Below are 26,281 nucleotides of genomic sequence, written 5' to 3' on the forward strand. Positions count from 1 at the left end.
GAGAGAGAGAGAGAGAGAGAGAGAGAGAGAGAGAGAGAGAGAGAGAGAACAAGAGACAGAGAGAGAGAGAGACAGAGAGAGAGAGAGACAGAGAGAGGGAGGAGGCAGTTTTACTGGGAGAGTTTTACAGAGACAGATTCAAGGCACAGGTGAAGGCAGAACTAGCCAGAAAATGAGAGGAGCCAGACGATCAGAGCAGATTGATAGAGTTAATTTGAGGTCAATCAGAGCAATTCAGTCAGAGGCCAAGTGAGAAGCCAGATTGAATCAATCTTCTTGGAGAGGGGTTTTGAGCCAGAACAGCTGAGTTCAACCAGCCAGCCAGAGTTCATAAGAAGAAGAAAGAGTGAGCTTATTCAGTAGTAAGTCCCAGAGGCTGAAAACATTCTAGGCCTAGATAAGATTCGATGGAGACTAGAAACTTCCCGAACTAAGCCTAGGTTATCAGACTAAGGCAATAAACCTGGGAGACGACAATCAGGCAAATAAAAATGACTTTAGCATGGTTCAGAAGTGAAGAGCACTTGCTTCTCTTGCAGTGGATCCAGCACCCACACTGAGCAGAATACATCTTCCTATACCTCTAGTCATAGGATGAAATGACTTCATTTTCCTTCCGGGGTACCTGCACATATGTGGCATACATTCATACAGACAGACATATACACATAAATAAAAATATAAATAAAAGCATGAAAAGAATCATCTCATTCTTTCTGTAATCCCAGCTTTATCAAAGAAATATCAGTTCTCTCAATCTATGAGGACCTAGTAAAATATGCATAAACTTACTTGATAAACTTTTTCCAGGCTTCCATTTCAAAACTTAAAGAGTTATTTGATGTCAGATGATGTAGACTGTATTTATCTGTACAAACTTACAGTATATGTGTTGAATTATGCTTCCCTCAAATCGATGAAGACACATACCTCCTAATGTGAATTTATTTGGGAAATTAGGATGCTTGTTAGGGTACTGCATACACACACACACACACACACACACACACACAAGACCAAGTAAAGAGGAGCTGAGATTGTATTTGTTGTTTGAAGCCCAGAAACATCAAGGGCCACTAGAAGAGGCAAAAAAAAAAAAAAAAAAAAAAAAAAAAAGATCATCCTTTATAGTCTCTAGAGAGAGAATAGCTTTGTTTACTACTTCATCTCAGACTGGTGGCCTCTAGAACTATGGGAAAATAATTTCTTGTTAGCTTCAGCCACCCACTTTGAAGTAATTTTATGGCATTCTTAGAAAGCTAATGAATATATTGGTATCATAAGTTGGACACTGTTGCAAGAGATTCCTGAAAATGTGAAAGTGGCTTTGGAATTGGAACTAAAGTATTTTTATTTTTTTTGAGTATGAAATATGGACATCTAAGTCAATCCTACTAATACACATACCACACATATACAGGTAGTCATAATCATAGGTAAGTACTTAAATATTTACTTTTCATAAAGATTTATGAAGAAATCCAGCACATTTGGATGGACCCTGAAGAAACCGTCATCCTCCTTATAAATAGTAGAAAATGTGGTACAGTTTTGTTTTCCTGTTGATCATAAAGAAGAAAAGTTTATAAAGCTGAAATATTTTAGTACCTTTGAAGGTGCAAAATCTATCAGCAGCTGAGAGTGCTCCTGGGATTAAACAGTTCACCAATTCTCTGTACCTTCCAACAGCTTCCCAGGTACTTAAGCCTGACCATAAGTACAAGCTAGAGACAAAGCCAGAGAACCAAGAAATCACTGGTTCTGGGTATGATGAAACTCGTGGCTAAAGCAAGTGATTGATGAAAGCGTTCATTTGGCTTATGCTTCCAGACCATAGGGTATCACTGCAAGAAGTCAAGATAGGAAATCAAACAGGGCAGGAGACTGGAAGCAAGAGCTGATGCCAAGCTATGGAGGGGTGCTCTATTGACTTGCTGCATATGGCTTGCTCAGCCTGCTTTCTTATAGAATCCAGAACTACCAGCTCAGTTGGCCCAATCGTACGGAGGCATTTTCTCAATAGAGATTTCCTTCTTTCTGATGACTAGTTTGTGCTAAAGTGACATGAAACTCTCCAGCATAGCATTCTTTGGAAAGTCTTTATAACTTAGAAAAGTCCCTGCATTAGAATGCCTTCAATAAGACAGGCATCTCGATTGCAGTTTGCTGCAACACTACGGGTAATTAGCTACTGTCAACTTCTGTTTTCAAACCTCTTCTTAGGGGCAAAGAAAAATCACATCTGCAATACCATTTCTAGGAGACTCTGGGGCTGGAGAGATGTCTCAATGGTTAACAGCACTGGCTGCTCTTCCAGAGGACCCAGCACCCACATGGTAGCTCACAACTGTGTGTAACTCCAGTTCCAGACGTTCTGACACCCTCACACAGACATTCATGCAGATGAAACACCCATGACGATAAAATAAAATAAACTTACTACTGCTACTACTCTACTACTACTAACCTCCCTTTGTGTATGACATACCATTCTCATTTACAAACCTTTGGCAGAAAACAGATTTTTGGACATTTCCATTTAAGGAAAAGCAATTCACTGAAGCAGTAGGTGGTGGGAGGGTGTAGGTATCAGTTATGGTTTTTAATGATCCTTTAAGATAGAAATCATAAACCAGAGTCAATAATTGATCGTACAATTGACTAGAAGGAGGTGGGGAGTGGTTTCAGGAAGGTTTATGATTCCCTAGAACATGGGCTCCCTAGGCTTCCAAGGCTGAGTGAGCTCCCAGATCCTTCTTAAAGGTCCAGTTCAAGTCGGCTGAACTCGGTTGGTTTCGGCTCTCTCCGGCGAGGGGAGCGAGCGTGCGCATGCGCTGTCAGTTCTGCTGCCAGCGGCGGCGGTTCACCCGTGGTTTTCACTTCCTCCTTGTCGGAGCTGTATCCGGGTCGTTTTCTCCCCATTGTCTCTGACAGTCGGCCCTCGACTGTGGAAATTTTGGGTCTTTCGTTACTTCTGGTGCAGGCTAATAAAAGTTTTCTTTTTATTTCCAGTTTTTACCGGGGTAGTTCCCCTCGCTGGGCGGCCAGTTCGGGCCTGGCGCCCCTGGCCGGAGAGCTCAGGGGAAGGGGCGCCGGGCGGGCGCGGGGCGGGGGAGGGACGGCAGCCCGCCCCCGGGGTCGCCCCTGCTCGGTCGGCGCACCGCCCTGCCTAAGTAGCTGCTTTCCGACTTGTCTCCTTGGCCCTCTGCGTCCCTGCTGCCCTGCCTCCCGCAACCTTCCCTAGGTCTCCAAACGACCACCTCACGGATTCCTTAGTAAGTGTATCCGAGGCCTCAGCCCCTCTCACTTTTCCTTCGAGTCAGGCTTTGCGGAGCAGGGAGGGCCGGGCGGGGCCTGCAGGACAGACAGAGCCTTGGTAGAAGCTGCTCCGTGGTCCCTTGGAGGGAGCCCTGGCTTCAGAGATGCCGAGGCTGTAGGTTGTGGTGTCCGAATGGGGGATTACCGAGTAGTCATAGAAGTTAGGCCGGGGTCTGCGAGGATTTGGCCTGTTTACATTGGTCTTAGCCTCACCTCTGATGCAACCTTACCCTCTGCAAGCAGCATCCTCAGACTCAACTTTCCCCCCAAGCAGTGTGGAGAAGTCAATTAGAGATTCTATCTCCCTCAGCTTCACAGTGTTCCCTGTTGGGTGAGATTGTAAAATGATTGTAATATTTTCTCTTGACAGTGGATCGCAGCTCCAAGAGGAGGCAGGTGAAGCCTTTGGCCGCTTCTCTCCTGGAAGCTCTTGATTATGATAGTTCAGATGACAGTGATTTTAAAGTTGGAGATGCTTCAGGTAAATGTTTTCTTTCTCTTTCCCTCTCACAGCTTTCTGCGGTTCACTGCATCTTTAACTTTTTATTTTTGAACCAGTTTTGATTAAAATGTTCATTTGCAGTAAAAGCACACAAACCATTTATTTTGATCATTTAATTTCTCACATTTCCCCAAGTTCCTTTCATTAGCTCCTGTTACGGCTTCTGTTTCTGTCCATATTTACTCAGATGATTAGCTTGTAGAAAGGGAGCCTACTAAAAATGTAGAATCATTTTTCCTATTCTATACCCTAAAGTGTATTTATGCTTATATATTCGAGTGAAGACTTGAGGTACCCCAGATGTATATTATGAACAATATGGACCATAATAACCTTGAACAGCGTTATTCCCATATCAGCCCCCTTGGCATACTTAAGGGAGTTCTTTTTGTGCACTAGCTCTCTGATAGAATAAAGTCCAAGGAAACCTTGTGCTTAAAATAGCAGGCATAGTGCCTTGAGTGCTTGCTTATTCTAGTTAGTGATGTAAAGAGATGACGAACTTGTATGTTCTCATAGTTTAAAAGCGGAAAGGAAACATTATGATTTTTCTTTGTGCACTTTCTTATACTTAATGTGTACTTAATATATTAAGTTTCAATTAAAGCGACCTGAGAAACAATGATATGGGCTGTTATATTTGCAAAACATCAGTGAACACCTGAACATTAAGAACTTTTTGGTGGTGGCGAACGCCTTTAATCCCAGCACTTGGGAGGCAGAGGCAGGCGGATTTCTGAGTTCGAGGCCAGCCTGGTCTACAGAGTGAGTTCCAGGACAGCCAGGGCTCCACAGAGAAACCCTGTCTCGAAAAACCAAAAAAAGAAAAAAAAGAACTTTTTGTATTTCTCTCCCATTGATGAACATTTAAAAATAAAATAAAATAAAAATAAAGTGTAAAATAAAAGCCTTTCTAATTTCATCCCTTCCATGGGTTCTTTTCTTGAAGTACTGGGAGCATACTCGGCCTTTCATAGGCTCTGCTGCTAGACTATACTTCCAGCTCCTCTGACATGTTTTAATATCCCATCATGCACCAGGCCCTCTGACATGTTTTTTACCATCCCATCGTGCAGTTTGAGAGTTTGAAACCTCTTGTTCCCTTTCTGTGACTCTCTCTTTCCAAAGGTGATGAGAAGAGATGAAATTAGTTTGTATCAGCCAGGAAGTCGTGGCATGTGCCTTTAATCCTAGCGCTTGGGAGGAACTTTTAAGAGTTCGAAGCCAGCCAGGGCTACACAGACAAACATTCTTTCAGAAAAAAAACCAAAAAACAAAAAACAAATTTACTTTGTATTGTGTTGCTCTTAACAGCATCAACAAACAGGATTTGCATTATCATTTGCTACAGAATCTCATTTAACTTTTATAACAGTTCGTTAAGGAGATATTCCTTCACAGTCATAGAGGTGCTGAGTTTAAAGGACTGCTCAGTAGGCTATTCAGAAACTGATGATATCCAGAGGTTCTGACTACAAAATCTTTTCATTGTTTAGATACTAAGAGTGGATTGATAGAATCTCAAATCAAAATGGCCTGGCAATTGTGGCACCAGATGTGCTCACTTCAGCAGTCAACACTTGATACAGATACCTTGATTAACTGTTTTCTAACCTTTACTTTGCAGCTCTTTATCTCCTATGTAGTTGATTCACTGGTGTTTGGTACTTTCAAAGAAGGGAAAGGAGGTAAATGTCTTCTTCTTAGAGATGACTAACAGGAATATTCTTTGTTAAAACGTAGCACTGGTGTGTCAATGAATTTTAAAATGATAAAAAATTGCTACCATTTACAAAAGATAGGAATTAATGAGACAAACTCCAACATTTACTTTCCTTAAATGTTCAAAAATGGTTTTGTTTCAATAAATCCTGGTTTGTTAGATTTACTTTCTTGCTAATTGAGATGGAATCATTCACAGACATTTTTCTTTATGAGGGATGAAGTAGTCCAGTGATAAGTTTATAAGCTACCTTAAAAAGAATGTGTGGTATTAAGCCAAGCCAGGATTTCAGATCTTGATATATACTAATTATTGTTGAAGGGATGTTATATTTGGCTAAAATTTGACCCCTAAAAGCACTAAGAAATTGATACTATTTGTCGCCTCTTATCATATAATTCCCAGTTGTTCCCTGCCCTGGCTCCTTCAGGTCACAAGTTTATTTTTGTGGTTTTTGCATGTTACTGTCAAAAAGAGCTAGTAGAAGATAATTTTACTTAAAATGATAGTCAATGGCAGGTGAGTCTTCTTTTATCAGGTGTGTTGGTGCTTATGGCTGAGATATTGACATATGCTAGATCAGCACTATTTCACCTCATAGTGGTTGAGGACAATAAATAAATATGCCCTAAGTTAGGGCACAGTTAAAATTATAAATAATGACCTTCAGAAGAACCATATTTGGAAATGTTAGGTGGAACCACATACAAATGACTAATTTTTGTAGGTCTAAAACAGCCCAATATTGGAAATTATATGGTTTAGCTTAAATAAAACATTTTATATGATTTGTGCTTAGGGTTAGGGATAATTATTTTTTATCTGAATTGAATGCTTTTGAAGATGTGAGCAGTTAGTAATGTTATTAACAATATAAACTTGTGGTGTCCTAGCCTTTCCTCTTTTCTTTGCTACATAAAGCAAAGTGGGTTAACTAGCTCTTGATGGGTTATTTAGTTAGTGTATCCATTTTGCCTAGAAACAATTTATCTAGAAGAGTCAGGTTGAGGTATTTGTAGTTCCTTTCAGTAGTGCTTTTTGCTTAACCTGATCAAATTATATTAATTAGCATTTCTCTCAATACTTTTCCAAATGTTACAGTGAAATCACAAATAAGTCATTAGATTGCAATTATTAAACAGGGGTGGTTGATTCTGTGTATAGTTCTAGCCAGGAAAAAGAATTATTTTAGACCAGATTGATGGATACCTATTCCATTGAGGAATGAGTAGAGGAGTGTGAATGAACTAAGAACATTTAGAGAAAAACAATTTTGGTGATGGAAAAGTGTTAAAGGCATGAAGACATGGAAGTGTTCTTTCTATTTGGGATAGGACAGAGTAAAAGGAGTAGTTAAAGAAACATGCCCAGAAAACAATGAGGAGATGGAGATCTTATTCTAGATGTGGGTTTCTCAGAAAGCCTTGGAACTGTTGTTGGTGTTTTGTGCTGGCTAATTCTGTTGTGGAGGTTCGTCCTGTGTAGTAGAGTGTGGTGTTTAGAGCATCTTTGTCTTGTACTTGATGCTGTAGTGCTGTAGTGTCTTCCCTAACTGTTGTATTTGCTGTGTGACCACCAGTGTTTTTAGGAACTAGTACATGCATGACTTTTGGGGAAAGAGTTGTCCATATTAGTGAAGCTCTAATTTAAATTTACCCAGAAAATGCAAGATGGCATATCTGTAACTAGAGTGAGAAGAGAATGAGGGGGGTTGAGTGATGGGCTTCAGAATCAGTTAAAGGTGACTCCAGGATAACTCAGGATTAACCAGAAGACTAGTGATGTGTTATTTTCTATGCTTATTTATGGTGCTAATTCATACTGCTCTGTACCTGTGAAAATACTAAGGCTTATGGAATTGTTGGACAGAGATTATATTTCATAGTTGTAAATCTCTAAATTGTACTGATTGTATTTGTTTTTTTATCATGAAGAAAAATGAGCTTTGTTGTAATGATACTGATAACTGCTGAACATTCATATTATCTGAATATTGTCAAGGGATTTTTGAAAGTATATTGTTAATTCTGTAAAAAAAAAAATTCCTTAACAGTTGAAAAATGAATGTTGCTTTGAGCTTTGAGAGATCCTGGCATACTGTGTGCTTTGAAGGTTTTTTTTTGTATTTAATTTGTAACTAAATTAGGAATAGGAGTTCAATTTTAAAGTTATTTTTATATGTAAAAAAAAGTTCATTGTAGATGTGGGATTAATGAACTCTGTCCTTATTCATAAGATAGATTTTTGGAATATCTGGCTAATTGACCACTATTCATTTTCCTTCCTTCTTTGCTTTCCTCCTTTTCTTTCCTTTCTTCCCCGTGGAATGATACCTTTGGAAGGCAGAATGGGATATTTTTTGACTTTGTGGACATAGAAATGTTTTTTCTTTTGTAGCCTTTAAAAATACAGGCAGAAAAAATATAGCCTATTGTAGACCTTGTTTTCTCATTGTATTATTCATCTGTGATTATGAATAAATATCTCTTCCTCAAATGAGTGTGTAGAATATGGTAGAATATGTACCAAAAAAAAGATAACTAATTATGAAAAACTTATATTCCTGACATTTTGGCCCTGTTAGATTAGATTTTGACTAAGATGTTACATTCTGTAACTAAAAAGTTGGGCTGGTATTTGAATTTGGAGAATGTCATGTTCTTGTAATAATACATTGACAAATATAAAGGTAAAATAGTTGAATCTTAACATTGCGTGTGCTGAGACATGGTTATAAAACAAAAAATAAATCAAAGAATATTAGTTTGCTCTACATTTGAGAACAATTACATTAGCATTGACATTGAAAATAAAATCACAAAATCCATGACATTTGTAAAGTTTATCAGTTATTACAAAGGTGGATTCTCATCAGGAACCCATACTTTGTACTAGTGAGCTTTAGTTATGTATTGACTAATAATTTATTGTGTTAAAGTATCTTCTAGGTGACTGATCTAGAAGACTAGGACCTTTCCTTCCTGTCTACTTTTTAGCTTTCTGGATTTCAATGTTGCTTGTGTTGTAATGTTCTTTAGTTACTGTACACAAGGAATCTCTTCTTACCTTTGAAATATTTAGTGGAAACGACTTATTTCTCAGAAGACCATTATTTGAAAATTTGTAGAAATTATTCCTGATTTTAGCTAGGGCTGATTTTCCTTTGTAGGTTAGGTTTAATTATTATGAGTGGTTTAAAAATCCAAAATTTTTAAATGATATATGGAACTCTTGAGCTGAAATCAAGTCACTTGCTTTGAAATGATATTGAGTCCATACTCTTTAAATCCAAAAACCTCAGAGATCTACAAGAATTTCTTAACTTTGGCAGAGACTTGTTTTATAGCAAAGCCTGTTTAAAACCAACAGTTAATTTGTGTCGTTTCTCATACTTCGTAAATACTTATACTTTCTGCTGTTGAACTGTTATATTTGATTATAGAAGCACCTTCGGCATTAATGTGCTATTAATGTAGTATATTATGCATATTCCAAATTATTTTAATAAAATGTGAACATTTCCAAATTTAAGCACACATACCTGGCTCCAGAGCTCTGAAACCTAAGGAATTGATTGGCTTGGATAGTAGTGCACTTTTGCCCTGTCTAAGATTGTTTAGAATAAGGGTCGTTTTGTTTTTCTTCATAACACTAATCAAATAAGCTTGAGATTGATAGTAATTTCATTGAGTCATTCAAAATCTGTTGTTTTCATTTCTTACATGAGCTAATAACACTCAGGATAGCTTGATTATTAGCCTGTATAGGAGGCTTCTGAGGTGATTTAGATATACTTATTAAATTTTGAGCCCTCAATTCCCAGTTAATTTTACAGGTCAAAGGAAGTTAAATTCATAGAAATTAAAATTGTATGGAAGCAATAATACTTTGTGCTATTTTAGTATTTCTATTTTGACTATAGATGTAAAGAATTTGTTTTTTTATAGATTTTACAGTTGGTATACAAATCCTTATCTCTCTCTTATTTTCCTTCTTTCATTTATCCTCCTGTCCAAATATTTCAAATTTTTATTTGTTGGCTTATGTCAGACAAGATTAGAGAATAGTACAGAGTTGATGTGGATTCTGCTGCCATAGGTGGGAATGGAAACAGCTTGCTAATTAAAGGCTTGCATGAGCTAATCAATAACCATAGCCTATTTATCCAGTAGCAGGTCTGATCGTTTTAGGACAGATTCATTTCTTTGTCAGCATTTTTCATTCAGGGCCATCTAGTAGCTAGAATGTATGAAAGTTTACATGACACATGATATAAGCAGTATCCTATTAATCAGGAAAACTGAAATTTTCTTTTGTTTTCCATTTTTTTTATGTGTCATTGGCATTGTCCATTTTCACCTCTGTACTGATACAACATCTGCTATAGTTTGACTATCATATATCTATGCTTGTTTTGATAGATAAAAAGTTTAATAGACAGTTTTACAGGGCTTACATTTTCTTGTTTGAGATGTGATTCATTAGTGCAAGTATGCATATTATATGAAAGAAGGATATAAAGGAAGAATAATCAAATTATATTATTAAGTTACAGTCAAGTACTCATTAGAACATACTTTTAGAAAATAGTTATCTCTAGGTCATCATACTGCTATTAGCTATTTGATATAAATCAGTGGTGTTATGTTTAAGGTATATTCTAACTTACATTTCATTTCTCATCTTCATTAGTTCATACTGGATTAAATCATATATCAACTTTGTTGGCTTATTATTTAACGAGGTTGGGAATGTCTACCATCCTTTGCCTTAGATTTGTTTATATTGTTTTGCAAGTTATCCACAAGTTTTGGTGGTTTCATTTGTGTCAGTGTTGTGTGTGTGTGTGTATGTATATACATATGTGTGGTTTTTTTTCTCATATTTTCAACAGATTCTGAAGGGAGTGGTAATGGAAGTGAAGACCCTTCAAAGGACAGTGGAGAAGGTTCCTGTAGTGATTCTGAGGAAAACCTTTTAGAAGAAGAACTGAATGAAGATATTAAAGTAAAAGAAGAACAGCTTAAAAATTCTACAGAGGAAATAATGTCATCAGACAAACAGTTAATTAAAATGGAAAAGAAGGAAGAAGAAGAAAATGGAGAAAGACCTAGAAAGAAAAAGGAGAAAGAGAAGGAGAAAGAAAAGGACAAAGAAAAAGCAACAGTATCTGATAGTGCAGCTGCTTCTGCTGCTGGTACCACACCAGCCACAAGCCCTCCTGCTGTTACCTCCCCTTCTGTCCCTACCACCACCACGACCACCACGGAGGAACAAGTCAGTGAGCCTAAGAAATGGAATCTTCGTCGAAACCGGCCCCTTTTGGACTTTGTATCCATGGAAGAGCTGAATGATATGGATGATTATGACAGTGAGGATGATAATGACTGGAGACCTACTGTAGTAAAGAGAAAGGGGAGATCGGCGTCTCAGAAGGAGGGCAGTGATGGAGACAATGAGGATGATGAAGATGAGGGAAGTGGGAGTGAGGAAGATGAGAATGATGAGGGCAATGATGAAGACCATAGCAGCCCTGCTAGCGAAGCAGGTGGCAAGAAGAAGAAGAGTAAAGTTCTTAGCAGAAACAGTGCTGATGATGAGGAACTGACCAATGATAGCCTGACCCTATCTCAAAGCAAGAGCAATGAGGTAGAGCAACCCAATTTTTATGATATCTGTCTGTCTGGGGAAAGGGCATTTTCTAAATCAGTACTTCTTTTATTAAGTGGCTTCCTTGAATTTTTATTTAGTTGTAGGGACGAATGATCACCCTGAATTTAACATTTATTCATTTTGTCAACAAACTTTTAATTATCCACTATTTGTCAACATTCTCCAGTATCTGTAGTCTCCATTTCCAAGGAAAGTATGTAGAGAGACATTTTAATATCTGTAGACTTGGGAAATGATAGTTTTCTATTCCCATTTCTATCGTCTTTCTGTTCATAGATGCTAACTGGCAATGAGTGGATTAGGAAAGCAGAGGCTCTTTCTTATAAACAGTTTTGTCTATAGCTACATAAAAAATAAGGCTTTTTGCATACATTAGAAGAAGGTAACATATAGCTCTTTTTTTTTCCTCTCTCAGACTTTGAGTGAGTTATTTTAAAGGTTAGTTAGTTACCAGCTGTAGCAGTCATCAGTATAGTCACCAATCTTTGGTTTATGTGTGTGACAGTAAAATGTACTTTTTTCCCCTAACACATCCTTAATGAACAAGTTCTCTGCAAAGAAGTAAAAATAAAAGCAAACGTTTTTCCCCATAGAACAAACATTTCTATCCTGAAGCAAAAGTAATGACTCAGTCCTGCCATTGAAGTTCTGCTGCAAGTTAGGTTTACCCATTGGTCCAGAGGTGCAACGTTCAAGACTTCAGTTAAACATATCTGTGTCTCTGTCTGTGTGCCTATGTGTTTTCCTTCCACAAGAAAGATTGAGTTGATGTCTTACATGTAGATGTATGTTACATCACATGTAGAACTGTACTAATTATGTCATTTCTGTTAATGTGTTTATGTCAACAAAATTTACTTCATTTTTTTTTCATATCATTGAAGTAGCTTAAACTGGTAGATTTTCTTGATGCTTTATTTTTTCATATTTTTTTCCAGCTTACAGATTTTCAGAGTAGTAAATATCTATTTTAATTAGGCTTATTACAGACTTTGTGGGTGTGTTTCTCTTAAATACTATATAGCAAACTCCCAGGGACTCCGTGTCAGCAGAGATGAAGTAAAAGCTTATATCTGCATTATAAACACTGATTAATTTCCAGGTTGCTCTTAGTCCTGTGAAGAATGTTGCCTGCTTTCAATGCTATCCTAATTCTTGTCTTTAGGTGAAGGAAAACTCATTTGAGGAGCTAGTATGGTACCATTTAAGGACAGAGCATGAGCTGTTCCGTTACTAATGCTATCCTGGCATATTTATGGATATTTGTTAATCTTTAGATTGGCATTTGTTCACTTTATTTTTATAGCATTTAGCACTTATTCTCTATCTGTTGACCGAGCTTACTTTTGGCAGTATATCTAATGTTTCCTGTTTAGGTTACAGAAGTAATTTAATAATTGAGAACCTATGGAGAAGTTTCATGTTAAAATGTAGAGACACTTGTATATGTGTAGAAATGTATGCTATTTTTTAATAACTTCTAATTGATAACATTGCTTAACAGACTAAGGTTTTTTTTTTTAAGATTATTTTGTTTATATGAATACACTGTAGCCGTCTTCAGACACACCAGAAGAGGGCATCAGATCCCATTATAGATGGTTGTGAGCCAACATGTGGTTGCTGGGAATTGAACTCAGGACCTCTGGAAGAGCAGTCGGTGCTGTTTATCGCTGAGCCATCTCTCCAGCCTCAGACTAAGTTTTATAATATGTTTCAAGATCACATATATGGGTTAGTGTTTTTTTTTTTTTCCTCATTTTAGTGAAAAAAATTAAGTATTCTGGTAAATAATGGGATCTATATGTAAGTGTCCTGAAGGTATTTCTGACATAAGATCCTAAAGTATTTTTTAGAAAAGTACCCACATAGAATAACTTGTAGAAAGCTAATTTCTCTGAAATAACCTGCTTAAAGCTTGGTTACACTTTCGTCTTCACATCTATTTTAATTCCTCAATAATTTTCATGATTTTAATTATATTTAAATTAGGATAAACTAAATATCAAATTTTACTTAAAAATTAATCAGTTTAGATTATTACTTATGTTTAGATTTTTTATTTATATGCTCTTGTATGTATAAGAAAGATTTAAAGTTTATTTTTGTTGCCTTATGGCTAATGGTTTTGTCAGTCTTTCTAGTTACCTATTTTGGGTAATAATGATGACTAAATATTCATTAGTTAACAAGTTTGTTTCTAAAATTTTATATTTCTCCATTTCGCCTGTGTTGAGATTCTATTTCATAGTAGAGACAGCCAAAAGCCTGGCTTTAGAAATATACACAAGAATATCATAGCCGGGCGGTGGTGGCGCACGCCTTTAATCCCAGCACTTGGGAGGCAGAGGCAGGTGGATTTCTGAGTTCGAGGCCAGCCTGGTCTACAGAGTGAGTTCCAGGACAGCCAGGACTACACAGAGAAACCCTGTCTCGAAAAAAACACAAAACAAAACAAAAAAAAAAAAAAAAAAAAAAAGAATATCATAGTTATTAGCAGGTAGCCTGTTCTTAGTTGCAGTGTCAAGTATATTTGCAGAGAAATGATGTGGATTGTCTATAGGTAAATGATGCTCTTAAGACTTTAACAGTTTTGAATTTCTTAGGGGAATTCACTGTTTTTGATCAGTGTTTTTGTAATTCACACTCTTTGATGGCTTCAACGTACCTAGGCACATAGAGGAGTGCTTTTAAAGCACTTTGGCTTTAAGATCTTTTTATTAAAAATTTATTGAAGACTTGTAATATTTAGGTAGTCTACATCTATTGAGATTTACAGTTTCAAGTTAATCTTAGAAATTCTAAAAAACGCCGGGCAGTGGTGGTTCACGCCTTTAATCCCAGCACTTGGGAGGCAGAGACAGGCGGATTTCTGAGTTCGAGGCCAGGCTGGTCTACAGAGTGAGTTCCAGGACAGCCAGAACTATACAGAGAAACCCTGTCTTGAAAAACCAAAAAAAAAAAAAGAAAGAAATTCTAAAAAAACAAACCAAAACCACACAAGATACAGAAACAGACAAGTTGTCAGGTTGATTACACTGAGCTTTTTTATGTAGCTTCTTGAAGACTTCACCCACTCACAAAAGAAGAGCAAAAGAAGCAGATATCACAAAAATAGCATCATGAGAATAGTCTTTAATGTGCACTTCCTGAAAGAGAGCTTCCTGGAGCTTCCTTTGCTGCTGTGGAGCGGATGGAGCACTTGATGAACTACATTTTCTGAAAATTGGTGACTGTTGGCTTTTGCCTTTGCAGTTTTTAAATTAGTGCAGTCTGGATAACAGCCCTGTGTTCTTTTCCGTCCTTCATATTGAAACTTCCGAGTATCACTAATACCATCTTGACAACCCATTTATTTCAGACAAGTTTTTCAAAGATCGGTAGTGTAACATTTCTGAAAATGGTTCTTGTTGTCAAGACATTGAACCTAGAGTTGTAGTTGAAAATTTATGAATGGAAGAGATTCTGTTAGTAGAATTTCCAGTTTTGTTTTGTTAAGGAGGAAATGTTTCTTTCTCATTGAGGATCTGTAGAACAGTTTGGATCTTGGATTACTGTTTTTGATAAGTAGAGCCTTATATTTTTGGCTTAGTAAAAGAATTTGTCATATAAGGTTCTTTTTTGCTTAATGATAAATGTCATCTGATGTTTGCAATTAATATGTAAAGGTTTTGCCAAAATTTATCATCATGTTAAGTAGGAAAATATTAACCTTTTCTCTTGAAAATCCATCTGTGTTTCCATAGAGCAAGTGTGTTCAAGTAATTCAAACACAGTTAGGCCCAAATAAATACAAACCACATTCACAGTTCTTGTTAGCATACTGCTGAAGGGTGGATGTGGTTGCGATGTCTGACTTACTAGTTAGTTATCACTTTGCACATTATATAGAAAAAAATTGCTGTATTAAAAATAGTTTTGGAATATTGTACAAACATTTGAGAGTCTTAACTTTCAAATAAAACATTGACGAAGAATTATGGAGCACACTTCATCTATTAAAGGTGGTTTCATGTATAGTGGAGTTCTCTCTATTAAATTTAAATACAACAGGTACAACTTAGTCCTTTTGTATATATTCTATAAACATCTTATAGGATACATGGCAAATGAATACTAAATATGTTTTAGAGTGCAGGGAGAACTCTAGGTAATGGTTCACTTTTAGGCACCTGTATATTTATTTTTAGATTGGCATCCAGAGCATTGAGATTCGACTGAGCATCTTCATGCATTATACTTAGTTCTCAGTTGCTTCCCTCTCTCCTCTGCCTGGTTCCCCTCCTCCCTTTAGATGTGCCCTTTTCTTCTCTTTTAGTCCCCTTTGCTTAGCTTTTACATAAACATATATTTTCCTGTGTGTTCTCACCTCCCATAAGTTCTTTTCTTTAAGATTAACTTTAAAATCCTAGGAGAAAAATTAAATCATCATTGAATTATTACTGTAGTGCTCCCCTTTTTTCTGATTTCGAGATGTTTTCTTTGACCATCTCCAAGTTATTTATCTAATTTCTATTTTTGTGTAAAGCTTCATTAATTTTTTGTTAAAGGTTTTAACTTAATTTCCTTTGAAAGAAGACACATACCTTCAGAAATATGGAAACAAATTTATAGGAAACTGGACTCTATTATTTTGATTATAAATGTGCTTAAATCACACTTAAACAGTAATACATATTTGCTCTATTAACAGATACTAAGATCCTGTTTTCAAAACTTTAGCTTAGATTTTCCCATTGAATCTTTGTAGCCCGCTGTAATTGGAGCACTGTAGGGCTGCAATTCCCCCTTCCTCTGCATTACAGTTGGAACAAGCGTCTCACTGGATCAGAGGGCCTAAGCAGTAGTCACTGCTGTTTTCTCAGTCACAGGCACTAGAGCACAGTGCATGTAGAGAGAATTGGCATAGACAGCTTAGTCACTGTTCTGAATAAAATCAGAAAACAGAGAAAATTCCATTTTCTCTCCTTTGTAGAGGGGAAACCCATGGCACATGCAGAGAAGTGATAGACTACTGATTTAGTGTCTACTTCAAGAAATTCACTTTTTTCTCATTCACAGGTTTACTCATAGAATTCTCTTATTTTTGTATTAAGCCATTTTCTAAGACTTAGACATAATTCTGTCATATAAAGGTTGACAGTCCATTAACACAGGTAGCGTCTTAATTGCCAGACTCTGTTTCACTAGGTCATTTTCTAGTACATGGTATTTAACAAAACAAAAAACAAAGTGATAGTGATAACAAAGTTAGAAGTGATAGCCTGTGAAAAACATTTGGACTTAACCACTGGGAAGATGAATTATTAGTGCTTGCTTAGGCTTGTCACTTACCTTTGAGGGTCTAAAGAACACATCCCACCCCTTGGCTCGTGCTTAGGTGTCAGTCCTTCTTTCTCTTTTGAACCATGTACAGGAAGTATGGAGGAGAGGAGGAAGGGCGTGGATCATGCAGCACTGAGGACATTTATTACTTCATGGATTCTTACAATGACCTTTCTGTTCCCTTTTAAGTTTGTCATTCTCGTTTTACAAATGGAAACACTGGGCGTTCGACAGCTGTGAAGTGTAAGCTGCAAATGAACCCCAGGATGTTCATTAGCTACCAAGATAATGTAAACATATGATTTCTGTATAGGATAGTCTCACTTTGCAGTCCCTGATTTGTTTTACATCTGTAATTTTAGATGCTAGTCATAAAATGTGTCAAAACAATTACTTACTGTGACCTTTAAGATTGTCAGTGGATGTTGTGGCATATGCCTGTAATCAGAGCTAGTGAGAAGTAGAGACAGGAAGATTAGAAGTTCGAGGCCAACCTTGGGTACATAGGAAGTTCAAGTCCATCTTCGGTTATGTGAGATCTTGTCTCAAAAAGCTCCTCCCCACAAAGTATTTAAAAATATCATTTATAATCATTATTGAAATGATAGTTCCTAGTATTACCTTTGAGGGTATTGATAGAGTTTAAAGTGATATAAACCAGCAAAGTATTAATATGAAATTAAATGTGACTATGGCATGGGACTATTAACAATTTTGCTTTTGACTGTGGTTAACTTTGTAAATGAAAATATACAAATATGCCACATTGTTACGTTAAGTGTTATATATGAATGTAACAAGATTCTTTGTTTTGTTTTTTTGAGGTGGAGCCTTGCTATTTAATGCAGACTGTTGTTTAACTCCCAGGCTCAAGTTGTCCTTCGGCCTAATCCTCTCATGTGGCTAGAGCTGTATGAGTGTGCCCTGTACCAGAATGAAGTGTTTTCTTATATCCAGAAATGCAAAAGGTTTAATTAAGTTAAAATGGATAGACTTTCTCTTCTTGAAATTATATCCTTTTATACTCATCTGATATTAAGGCTTTTATCTTTTATATTGCTATCGGCTAGTTATCTTTATTACCAGTTTGCCCTATTTCTTGCCATAAATATAAGGAGTAAATTTCTTTTCTAGCAACTACTTAACTTTTTTTTATGCAGATTATGTGTTCAGGCTTTTTCTTGGTTGTTGAGTAACTCTGGACCTTTTACACTTTGGACTCTAGAGTCTCTCAGACATCACATACATACTTGCTTACATGTTATCTTCACCTATTTCTTCTTGTTTTGTATATGTGTGTCTTGTCTTTCCTAGGTATCAACTTTACTTAAGTATAGGAACCACATCTTAGAGTTTGAAAGTCTGTATATAGGGTTGGTAATTACGTGAGAATTAAGTGTTCCTTTTTCTGTAGTTTAAGGACCAAAGTCAAATATTAAGCAGATAGAACTATTTGGATGCCTGTGCCTTCTCCCTTTTCAGAGGGGAGAACCCATGGCACCTGTAGAGAAATGACAGAGTAAGAAGATGTGTAAAGGGTCATTGGACAGTGGTATAGCACACTTTGAAGCTACTAATAGAATGCCACATCAGTCTGAAGTACAAAGTATTTTGAAACAAAATGGGAATTGTGTGTATTAAATTACTTTTTAATTAAAGTGTGATTTTTCTGATTTATTTTAATATTAGGACTCACTGATTCTTGAGAAGAGTCAAAACTGGAGTTCTCAAAAAATGGACCACATTCTGATTTGCTGTGTTTGTCTTGGAGATAATAGTGAAGATGCAGATGAAATAATTCAATGTGACAATTGTGGCATTACAGTTCATGAAGGTAATTTTGCTGGTTTTTCCTATTAGAAATGGCTGGCCAGGCAGTGGTGGTGCACACCTTTAATCCCAGCACTTGGGAGGCAGAGGCAGGTGGATTTCTGAGTTCGAGGCCAGCCTGGTCTACAGAGTGAGTACCAGGACAGCCCGGGTTTATAAAGAGAAATCCTGTCTCGAAAAACAAAAAAACAAACAAACAAAAACAAAAAAAAAAAGGAATGGCTGGCTGACATCTTGCTCAAAGGAAGTTTAAACTGTTTTCTATTTATAGTCATTTAAAGTTTTATTATACTATTATATGATATTATGATTTAATTGAAAATAATATATATCGAGTTTTTGAAATGTATTTTATGTATATGTGTGGTGGGGTGTTTTTGTGTGTGTGCATGTGTGCACATGTGCATGTGTGCACATGTGCATGCATAGATATGCACTTGCCTGCATGTTTGCCCATTCATGTGTGTCTGGAAGACAGGTTGATGCTGGATATCTTCACAACCACCTTCCACCTTAGATTTTGAGACAGTTTCTCACTAAACCTGGCATTTGCTTATTTCAGTGAACTGTTTGGCCGTTGAATCCCAGGGACCTTCTGTCTTTGCCCATCAGTGGTGGAATTACATTCATACACTACCTAAGCCCAGTTTTTTATCTGAGTACAAGCATTTGACTCACAGAATCATCTCCCCATCCTGATCTTACTATATTGGTGTGTGTGTGTGTGTGTCTGGATGTGTCTGGGTGTGTCTGCGTGTTTGAATCAGGATCCTAAGTACCCTAGGTTTGCATTGAGTTTGCTGTGTAGTAGAGGTGGCCTAGGACTGACTTTACAGACTTGTGACTTCATACACTGACTGATGAACATTGTTATGAGCTAAGCCATAGATGCCATAAAGCCACACCATTTGAGGTTAGATCTCACATGGGACATTTACTGGGGAGGGAGTATACAGAGTCTGCCTCTGGGCAACGGTAGAGGGAAAAGGAAAGCAGAGAGAGGAGGGATTGGTCTTTAATAAGGGATGTAGTTCATGAACTCCTGGGAACAGTGGAAATGCATGTGGCAACTATGTGTTGTTGCTGGGTCCATCGGGCCAGGAGCTGGGAAGGCCTGGTTACAATAGGCATTGCTTTTCAGATTTTTTTTTTTTTTTAGTATTTATACATTTACTTATTAAAATGTTTTATGAAAAGAACAGTATTTCTTTGGAGGTAAATGCTAACATTTTTCTTCATGTTATTAGTTATTCTAAGTTTTTCTTCTCTTTTGGAAATGTTTCTATGTTGTCAGGCTGACTGCAGTTATCCTCTTAGCCTCCAGAGTAGCTGCGATTGTAGGAGTGTGTACTGTACCTTGCAACTTTTAGTTCTTTTTTTTTAATGTTTCTTTTTTTTTTTTAAGATTTATTTATTTATTTAATTTATGAGTACACTGTCGCTGTCTTCAGACACACCAGAATAGGGCATCCAATCTCATTACGGATGGTTATGAGCCACCATGTGGTTGCTGGGATTTGAACTCAGGACCTCTGGAAGAGCAGTCAGTGCTCTTAACTGCTGAGCCATCTCTCCAGCCCCCAGCAACTTTTAGTTCTTAAATAAAATTCAAAATTAGGAAAAGAAAATCCAGTTAGCCAATAGAAGGTACCATTTAAAATTTAAAATGTGCATTTAAGTCCTTTCAACCTTATATATATATTATAATTAATTTTTATTATATATATTTTATATATCTTTAACTATGTAGTTGTAGTGGCTCTTTTTTTAAAAAATTGATTATTTTATTTACTCCCGGTTTTCCCTCTGCAAACCCCAATCTCATGCTGCCTTCCCCCTGCCTATATGAGGGTACTCTTCTACCCACTCACCCATTTCTGCCTCACTGCCCTAGAATCCCGCTATGTTGGGGCATCGAGCCTCCACAGGACCAAGGGCCTCCCCTCCCATTGATACCAGATAAGTTCATCTTCTGCTACATATGCGGCTGGAGCCATGGATCCTTCCGTGTGTACTCTTTGGTTGGTAGTTTAGTCCCTGGGAGCTCTGGGGAGTCTGGTTGGTAGATATTGTTGTTCTTCCTATGGGGTTACAAACCCCTCCAGCTCCTTCAGTCCTTCTTCTAACTCTTTTATTGCAGTCCCTATGCTCAGTCTGATGGTTGACTGTGAGTGTCTGCATCTGTATTGGTCAGGCTCTGGCAGAGCCTCTCAGGGGACAGTATAATTATATTTTCTATATTTGAATTTGATTAGTGATTTTTAAACACGTTCTTGCTCTAGCACAGGCTATCTGTCAAGTCCTCATGCTCCTGCTCAGTCTCCTGAGAGCCTGGATTACAGCCATCTACGACCACATGAGCTTTTAATTTGAAAAGTGAATTTGTAGAGATCATCTTTTGAAATATAAACTAGGAACCACTGTAATATCCTCTGTTATAATTTTGGAAAGTTATTTGTTTTCTTAAACATTTTTTTGACCTTAGTTTTGATTTATAGAAAATTTATAGGTAGTACACAGAGTTTCTATGTGTTCTTTTTATAGTTCCCATGAAGTAACACTTTGTCCATAAAAATAAACTACTTGGTTTTCTATTCCTTTTCATAGTAATTTTTTTTTAACTTCTGTGAGTGCTCTGAATATATGATACCCCATTCTCCCTTCCAGGATCTTAAATACCTCCGTATCTTTTTGCTATTTTTCCTGTTTTTCCTTCCCATTCTCCTTTTCCCATTCATTCTTCCTCAGTCCCTTCCTACCTTTCTTCTTTTCTTTCTCCTTTCTTTGCTTTTTTTTGCTGATCAAACCCAAGGACTGGTGCAAGTTTTCTGTTTGGATGAGACAGGGTCTAGCTATATACCCCAGGCTAGCTTTGAACTTGCCGTCCTCCTCTTTCTTCCTCCTAAGTGATGGAGTTACGTGCCGGTGTGTATCAGTCTTCCTTAGCCTTAGTGTATATTTCTTGCAAGGACATTCTGTTACATAGCTGTGAAATTACCCAAACCAGGAAGTCAACATCTATGGAGTACGGATAGCCAATCTACAAACTGTATTCAGATTTTGTCAGTTGTGCTAATACTGCATTTTATAGCACAATAAACTCAAGTCCATAGAGTATGTTCAATTATCATGTCTGTTTGGTTACTTTTAAGTTCCTGAGAGTTTATGTCTTCTACCAGTTATACTTTGAAGAATGTAGCTTAGTTTGCTTTAGATTTTTAAAATATGCTTTTCCATATTATGTTTAGTTTTTCTCTGCTTTGGGTGGAATGATATAAGGTTTTTAATTTATTCATCCCTTGATGGTACCTTCTCAGTTTCTTTGTGGCAAAGCTGTTTTTCCTTATCAGTAAGGTTTCCTCCTACCATATCCCCTGTGGGAGCCATGACTACCAAAAGCAATATTTCTGAGACTTTGTCCTTCCCTTGCTTTCTGGGATTACAGAGTCCTCTCACAGAGTTCCTCTTGCCCTCATGGAGCAGTGGATTGAGACTCAAAATGGGAAGACCTCCTATTGTTCTATGTTTCTTATTCATTCAGTAGTTTGTTTATTATCCTGTATGCTTAATGTTCTGTAATTTTTAGGCATCATGTAGAATAAATGTACAAATTGCCGATCTTCTGGAACTTAATGTCTAGAGAAATAAATAATAAATAAGTAAATCAATAATAAATAAAAATTTAAAATGATAAAATTTTTTGATTTGGATACAGAGAAAAATAAAACTCAACAAGTATAGGAAATACTATAACATCTGATAAAAGGTTAACATGATTTAAAAAGAAACTTTGCTTCTTCCTCAAAATTTAGTCAACTCTTAAGTCATTTCAGTGGTCTCTCAAATAGTTGTCCAGATTCCTCTTCTCTAATCTGCTCTCTACCTAGCTAGCAGAAATGGTCTTCCAAAACATAATCCAAACAGTTTGAATCCTAGACTACAGCTTGCTTACTCCGTTCTAGCTTACTACCTTCTGTACAACTATAAAAGCTGAAGGAGCTTTATGCACTCTACTTCCTAGACTTAGACTATTCTTTTAAACTCAAACGACCTCATGACATTTCTCTTTCCCTTCCCTTAGGTCACTACTTATTCTAGAAATAGGTGCTTCTAATAATCTACCCAACCATTTCCACCCAGCACCAGACATAAAAATCAGAGACTCACTGGCCTGAAGATACTACTTAAATCTGTAAGATTGATTGTGATATTAAGGAAGAGTATATGTGGCAGACATTTTAATAATTCAGAGGATATAAGGAAAATATTAGTGTGGAGAAAACTCTATAATAAACAGAGGAGAAAATGTTTCAAGAAGGGGAAATTGGTAACTGTCTAATAAATAAGATGTTTAGAGTTAGATAATGACCTAATTTATATGGAAAGTTACCCAGACTCAATGCTAGACTCCAGGAATACCACTAGCAAGCTATCTCAGGTTAGGAGGCAAACAGTGCCAATAATAGGCTGGGAGTGAGTGGCTTATCCAGTAAAGCACACACAAAAAAGCATAAGATGAGACTAGAGTTCAGATTTCTATGACCCTATAAAGTTCAGGTGGCTATGGCAGCCTTCCTTTTATCTCAACCCTCAGGAGGTGGAGACAGAATGTTTAGATAAGGTGGCTAGCGAGAATAACATTATCATGAGATTTGAGTTCTGTTGAAAGACAATACTTCAAAATATAAGGTGGAGAGTGATTGGCGAAGACACCTAAAGTCAACTTCAGGCCTCCACATGAACATGTGCACCTGCGCTCACACTGTATATACATGCATATAGTGATACATGCATGTACTCCACACACATACAAGACAAAACAAAAACATAGCCTCCCTGACAAAAGTGTGTGGTGTGTGTGTGTGTATTTTTTACATTATTTAATAAGTAAATATGGAATACAGACATGACTCACATGTAAAGTTCCCTGGGTGGATTATATTGATGTGCAGACGCAGCAAGAGTTATGTGTGGCTCCAGCTTTGGCTCTGGCTAGCCTGCTGAATAGCTATGGGTTTTGTTTCTTAAGCAAAATACCAAAATATGGAACATTGATAGGTGCCAAATTAAATCATTTTGAAGAGATTAATCCAAGCTCTTCAGAATCTTTTGTGTATTTAGTAACTATGTGCCTGACTTTTTTGTCATCCACTGTTTCTGTTTAATGCATGATTCTTCTATTTCCTGTTTATCTCTATATGACTCATGTAGGTTTTCTCTGCCTTGTTTTGATTTTCTCTAGCAGAATTCAATGTCCTCAAACAGGGAAAACAAAAGGCCAGTTATAACAGAATTTACCATTGGACTTGACACACATGGATCATCTTGATCCTAGAGAGATAAAGTGAAATTCAAGGAGGGAAAAGTAAAATATGTGACCAGATATAAATTTTATGATAAAGTTTTATAAGGAAACATAGGGAGATGTAACTGTAGCTGTTGGGGCTATAAAGTTAAGGGAGAGTTTGTCCCTATAATTTAGATGTTACCCCCAAACATAGCAGCTTAAAACAATAGACATTTGTAACTTGCATCATTTCTAATGAGTAAGAAGTCAAATTGAATATTTCAATCTCAACACTTCAGAATCTTTGAATCGTTCTGGTGTAGGGTCTTTGAAGTTGCAGATAAATCTGTTGGCCTAGGTTGCACTCATTCTAGAACTGGAGCTAGAGGCTTTGTTCTCAAACTTAGTTAAGTTAGTCCTTAATTGTTTGGTGCCTGTTGGTCAATTCCACATGATTTTCTCCCTTTATGCTCTATATGCTACCTCACTGCGGATTTCAGAGGGGTTTGACAAAAAACAAAAGAGCTGGAGATGATTATATGAGTGATCAAAGAGAAAGACAGAAGAGATGGAGATGACTTTTGAAAGAGCAAGTATCCTTTTTTACCTAGTTTAGGACATACATAGTACAGCTTCTGCTGCGTTACATTGTTTAAAAACCAAAGCTAGTCAGATGTAGGAGGGGTGATTCCAAGAATCTGACTGCTAGGAAATATTGATCATGGAGGGCAATCAAAGACAGCCACATGCACAGTGCATTGCATGTTCTGTGCTTACAGAAAGGACCCACTGGGAAGGGAGAATTGATAACCGATGTACAAATTAAAGGGGAGCATGGACATTGCATACAGTGTTAGAGGGTGTGGGTTCCAGCATGAAGTAGAGATGGAGCAGATGAGAGCAGCCATCACAATAACTGTAGGGGAAGGGTGTGTGGGTATAGATGTAAGGTGTTAGATGGGGTGGCTGGAGCATGTGGAAGTTGTTGAGTATTTTGTTAGTAAAATAAGTAGCAGAGGTGATAGTGGACACAGAGAGGACTTGAAATTTGGATGTGATTTCTGTCTCCAGAGGTTTGTGTGTTAGAAGCTTGGTCCCCATTGTTGTAGTATTGAGGTTGTGGGACCATTAGTAGGTAGGGGCTAGTGGGCGATAATCTTATTATGAAGTATAGTGATTGCTTTTCTCATTGGCTTGAAAAAATATGTCTGTGAGGCGTTTGTTTGCTTGTTTGTTTTGCCTACAGTTGGAGGGGATACAGTGCAGCCTGAGGGTCCGGAGGGGGGCTGGGGGGGGAAGCATAGTAGCAGGAATAGAAGGTAGCTGGTTACATTTCACATTAATGGTCAGAAAACAGAACAATGAATGCTGCTTAGCTTCCATTCTCCTCTTTATCAAGTCTGGGACTCATTTAACAGATGGAATGTTTGCATCTGCATTTGGGGTGGGTCTTCTACCTTAGTTATTTAACTTAGTCTAGAAAATCTCTCACAGACACACCCAGAGATAAATTTCTGTGGTGACTTTAAATCCTGTCAAGCTGGCAAAAGTAACCATCTCTGGGGTTTCACCTTTATCAATGGAATGTTATCACACTGTAGGGAATCAGATCTAATGGGACCTTTATTGGTTGCCCTAGAAGGGTACAGCAAGCTTGCTTCAGTTGAGTTTCTTGCACATGTGCCCCTTTAGTCCTGTGTCATGTGGTGTCATGGAGGCTGTGATTCCAGTGCCATGCCATTTTCACTCTCTAGCCACCAGCCTGAATCATGAGCGAGCCTTTCATGTTGTACTTGATTCAATACCAGGTATTCTGTTGCAGGATCACCAACTGTACAAGACTTTGTTATTTTTATTCTCATCTAGGTGTAGTTAAACTTCTCTAAAGCAGATGTAGCTAATGTGAACAATGGAAGCTGTAGCATTACTGCCTGTGTCTGTTGTATGTTGGTGGTGTGGTGGTTGCTTGTGTCTGTGAAAGTTACTTCTACTGTATGATGCAGGCACACTCTTTTCTGTTAGTGTCAGAGACTTCTGTTGTGCTGAGGGCACTGACTCAATTTACTTGTCCCTATTTCATTGTCACATTGGGAGTAATTTCTATTTCTTAGGGCCATATTTTAGGTTAGATCATTTGACCACAGATACAGCTTTTAAGGCCATGAACATAATTTAAGAAACTGAATTCTTGTACTTTAAGATCCAAACTAGGGGGTGTGCTCCTGTAGAGACAGACACAGAAAGGGGATTCGCTGCAAAAACATGAAGTTTAATGATAATAATAATAACCAGTGCACTGCAGTTCTCTCGAATGCAAACAAGAAGAGAACCCCGAGTTGGAGCTAAGAGCAATATTTATACAGTTTAAGGGGTGGACAGTGACTAGGCACAATATGATTGACAGAACAGTGTGACTTTTAAACTGATTGGTCTTTAGGGAATGAGGTGGCAAGGACCTCCCTTGTCTGTAAGTGGCAAGGATTGGTCAGTCCTGCAGAATGTATCTGGGCCTTTCTCACCTGCAGGTGGGTTCCCTCCCCTGTGGTCTGAGGAATGTTTATCCGCTTTTCTCTTCCTCCTCTGAATGTTAATCCAGTAGGTGTCCTCTAACTAAGGAATGTGC

The 26,281-nt window shown here is 37.4% G+C and overlaps 1 protein-coding gene across 9 annotated transcripts in view; it reads left to right on the plus strand.

Annotated features, from left to right (window-relative positions):
- Positions 1–26,281, plus strand: part of Phf14 (PHD finger protein 14) — a 161,611-nt gene that overhangs the window by 14,541 nt on the left and 120,789 nt on the right. For 3 of the 9 annotated variants that reach the window (XM_028755936.1, XM_028755937.1, XM_028755939.1), the window contains exons 1-4: positions 3,124–3,275; positions 3,689–3,799; positions 10,438–11,192; positions 18,231–18,375. In XM_028755936.1, coding sequence (XP_028611769.1) covers position 3,275; positions 3,689–3,799; positions 10,438–11,192; positions 18,231–18,375 — 1,012 coding nt within the window. In that variant the 5' untranslated portion in view covers positions 3,124–3,274. Of the gene's footprint in view, positions 1–2,878; positions 3,276–3,688; positions 3,800–10,437; positions 11,193–18,230; positions 18,376–26,281 lie in introns of those variants that run through there. The other 6 variants (XM_028755935.1, XM_028755938.1, XM_028755933.1 and 3 more) reach the window with 5 other exon arrangements.

Source organism: Grammomys surdaster, unplaced genomic scaffold, assembly GCF_004785775.1.
Source record: "Grammomys surdaster isolate TR1022 unplaced genomic scaffold, NIH_TR_1.0 126091, whole genome shotgun sequence".
In the NCBI taxonomy this organism is placed as follows: Eukaryota; Metazoa; Chordata; class Mammalia; order Rodentia; family Muridae; genus Grammomys; species Grammomys surdaster.